The 2,265-nt window shown below is 56.3% G+C and overlaps 1 protein-coding gene across 1 annotated transcript in view; it reads left to right on the forward strand.

The window, feature by feature from the left end:
• CACNA2D2 (calcium voltage-gated channel auxiliary subunit alpha2delta 2) overlaps positions 1-2,265 on the forward strand; it is a 119,304-nt gene that overhangs the window by 104,913 nt on the left and 12,126 nt on the right. The window contains exons 16-18 of the mRNA XM_027768603.1: positions 87-161; positions 1,870-1,944; positions 2,023-2,094. Coding sequence (XP_027624404.1) covers positions 87-161; positions 1,870-1,944; positions 2,023-2,094 — 222 coding nt within the window. The remainder of the gene's footprint in view (positions 1-86; positions 162-1,869; positions 1,945-2,022; positions 2,095-2,265) is intronic.

Here is a 2,265-nt window from a genome sequence, read left to right on the forward strand (position 1 = left end):
TGCCTCGAGGCGGTGGGTGGAAACCTGGGCGGGGGGCTCCCCATAGACTGGAGCCCATGATGAAGCTCCCGTGTCTCGGCTCCCAGAATCAGCTGATCCTGGGCGTGATGGGCATCGATGTAGCTCTGAATGACATCAAGAGGCTGACTCCCAACTACACAGTGAGTGTCTACCCGGCTACGCTACCCACGTGGACATGGCCAGGCTCAGGGAATCAGGGAAGGCTTCCCGAGGAGGTGACCTTGGGCCTGGAGCTGGCCTGACAAAAATTCTAGAAGGGGCCAGGCTGTGAATATTTTAGACTTCGTTGGCCTGACTGCCTGTTTCCTACTCGCTTCTGCTGCTGTGTTGTGAAAGCAGCCACAGACAGGACGCACACACAGGCGTGGCTGGGCCCCAAGGCCATTCCGTTTGTGGACACCGATACTGGAATTCTGGGTGGCTTTCACATGCCAAGAAACACAATTCTTCCTTTTAATTTTCCAGTGGTTTAAAAATATAAAAAACAGGGGCTGTCAGGTGTCATGGTGGTTAAGGGCGCTGGACTTACATATGGCTGACTGTGGTTTGAGTCCTGGACCTAGTAGCTTGCTTTCTCACTTTCTCTCTCTCTTATTCTGTCCTTCTCTGGTCAAATTTAAATAATTAAATAAATAAAGTTAAATAAAACAATTCTTTATATATCCTAATGGTTAAGGGAGGCAGATCCCACATGACCAACTGCATGGTTCGAATCCCAGCCCTGGTGACTTGAAAACCACACCAGGCCCATGTGCATACGTGCCCCAAATCTTGCCAGGATGGAGAAATGCAGGACATGGGATTGCAATGTGACCAGATCCCATTGGGGGGTGCCTTGTCTCTTTCTCTCTCTCTCTCTCTCTCCATCTCTCTAATGTATGCATGTGCTCTGTAGCAATTAAAAAAAAAAAAAAAAAAAAAGTTGGGCCCAGCAGGTGTAATAGTTATGTCCCTGGACTCCCACATAATCAACCGTGGTTCAAGTCCCGGACCTGGCAACTTAAAAATTCATACCGGTTGCGTGTGCATATGTGCCCAAAATCCCAAGAGGAGAATGGAGGAGAAAGGATTGTGGCATGGCCATCCCCCTGGGGGGTGATTTCCCGCTTTCTGTCTCTCTGTCTCTCTGGTAAGCGCACGTGCCCTATAGCAAAAATCTCTCTCATAAAAAAGGAAATAAGGGCAGTGTCAGCCTCAGGAAACAACAACGGCACTTTTAGCTCGGTGTAGTGGCAGGCAGCAGGCTGCTCTTGACCCGTGCGCATAGGCGGAAAGGAACACCAGAGGCAGAGGGGACTCTGGGCAAAGGCCTGAAGGTAAAAAGCAGGGTCGAACCAGGGTCTCAGCTGTCATAGGGTTGAGCGGTGGGGCAGGAGACCCTGCTCAGCCCTGAGAGGGTGGGCCATGGGCTGGGTCTCCATGGACAGAGAGAAAACTGCTCCAGAGAGGGAAGGAAGGGAGGCCAGGTCTAGGGTCCCCTTTGCTCCCACTTCCCTCCCACCTGGCCGTGGGATTCCCAAGAGTCCACACCAACCCCCAGGCTCTGAGATGGGGAAGTGAAGAGTCAGAAATCAGAGGCAGAGGTGGGAGGGGCTGGGAGGCCACACCGCAGGAGCACAGCCTCGTGGAGCCTGGAGCCGGGGGAGGTGACTGCTCCCAGGGAGGGAAGGGGGTGAGCACACTCCACAGAGCGCCCACTCAGCCTGCCCAGGGCTGGTACTGGGCTGGTGGAGAGACAGCTTAGGGACACGTGACTTGTGGGGGCCCCTGGCCAAGGCAGGCACACCACTCGGAAGGCAGAGTGGAGACACCTAGCCCTCAGACCCTGAGCCCCCCATCCGCCCCCAGCTCGGAGCCAACGGCTACGTGTTTGCCCTCGACCTGAACGGCTATGTGCTGCTGCACCCCAACCTCAGGCCGCAGGTGAGCCAGGCGGGTGGTCTGGAGGGCGGGTGAGCCCTCTGAGGTGGGGACCCCTGACTTCTGCCCTGCCTCCCACAGACCACCAACTTCCGGGAGCCTGTGACCCTGGACTTTCTGGACGCAGAGCTGGAGGACGAGAACAAGGAGGAGGTGAGCGAGGCGGAGCGGGCGGCATGGGCAGAGGGCGGCGGGGGCTGCGCCCCTCACATCCCGGTCCTTCCAGATCCGGCGGAGCATGATCGACGGCCACAAGGGCCACAAGCAGATCAGAGCATTGGTCCAGCCCCTGGACGAGGTGAGGAGGGGACAGGGATCTGGTGG

Source organism: Tupaia chinensis, unplaced genomic scaffold (genome assembly GCF_000334495.1).
Source record: "Tupaia chinensis unplaced genomic scaffold, TupChi_1.0 Scaffold147003_1, whole genome shotgun sequence".
NCBI lineage: Eukaryota > Metazoa > Chordata > Mammalia > Scandentia > Tupaiidae > Tupaia > Tupaia belangeri.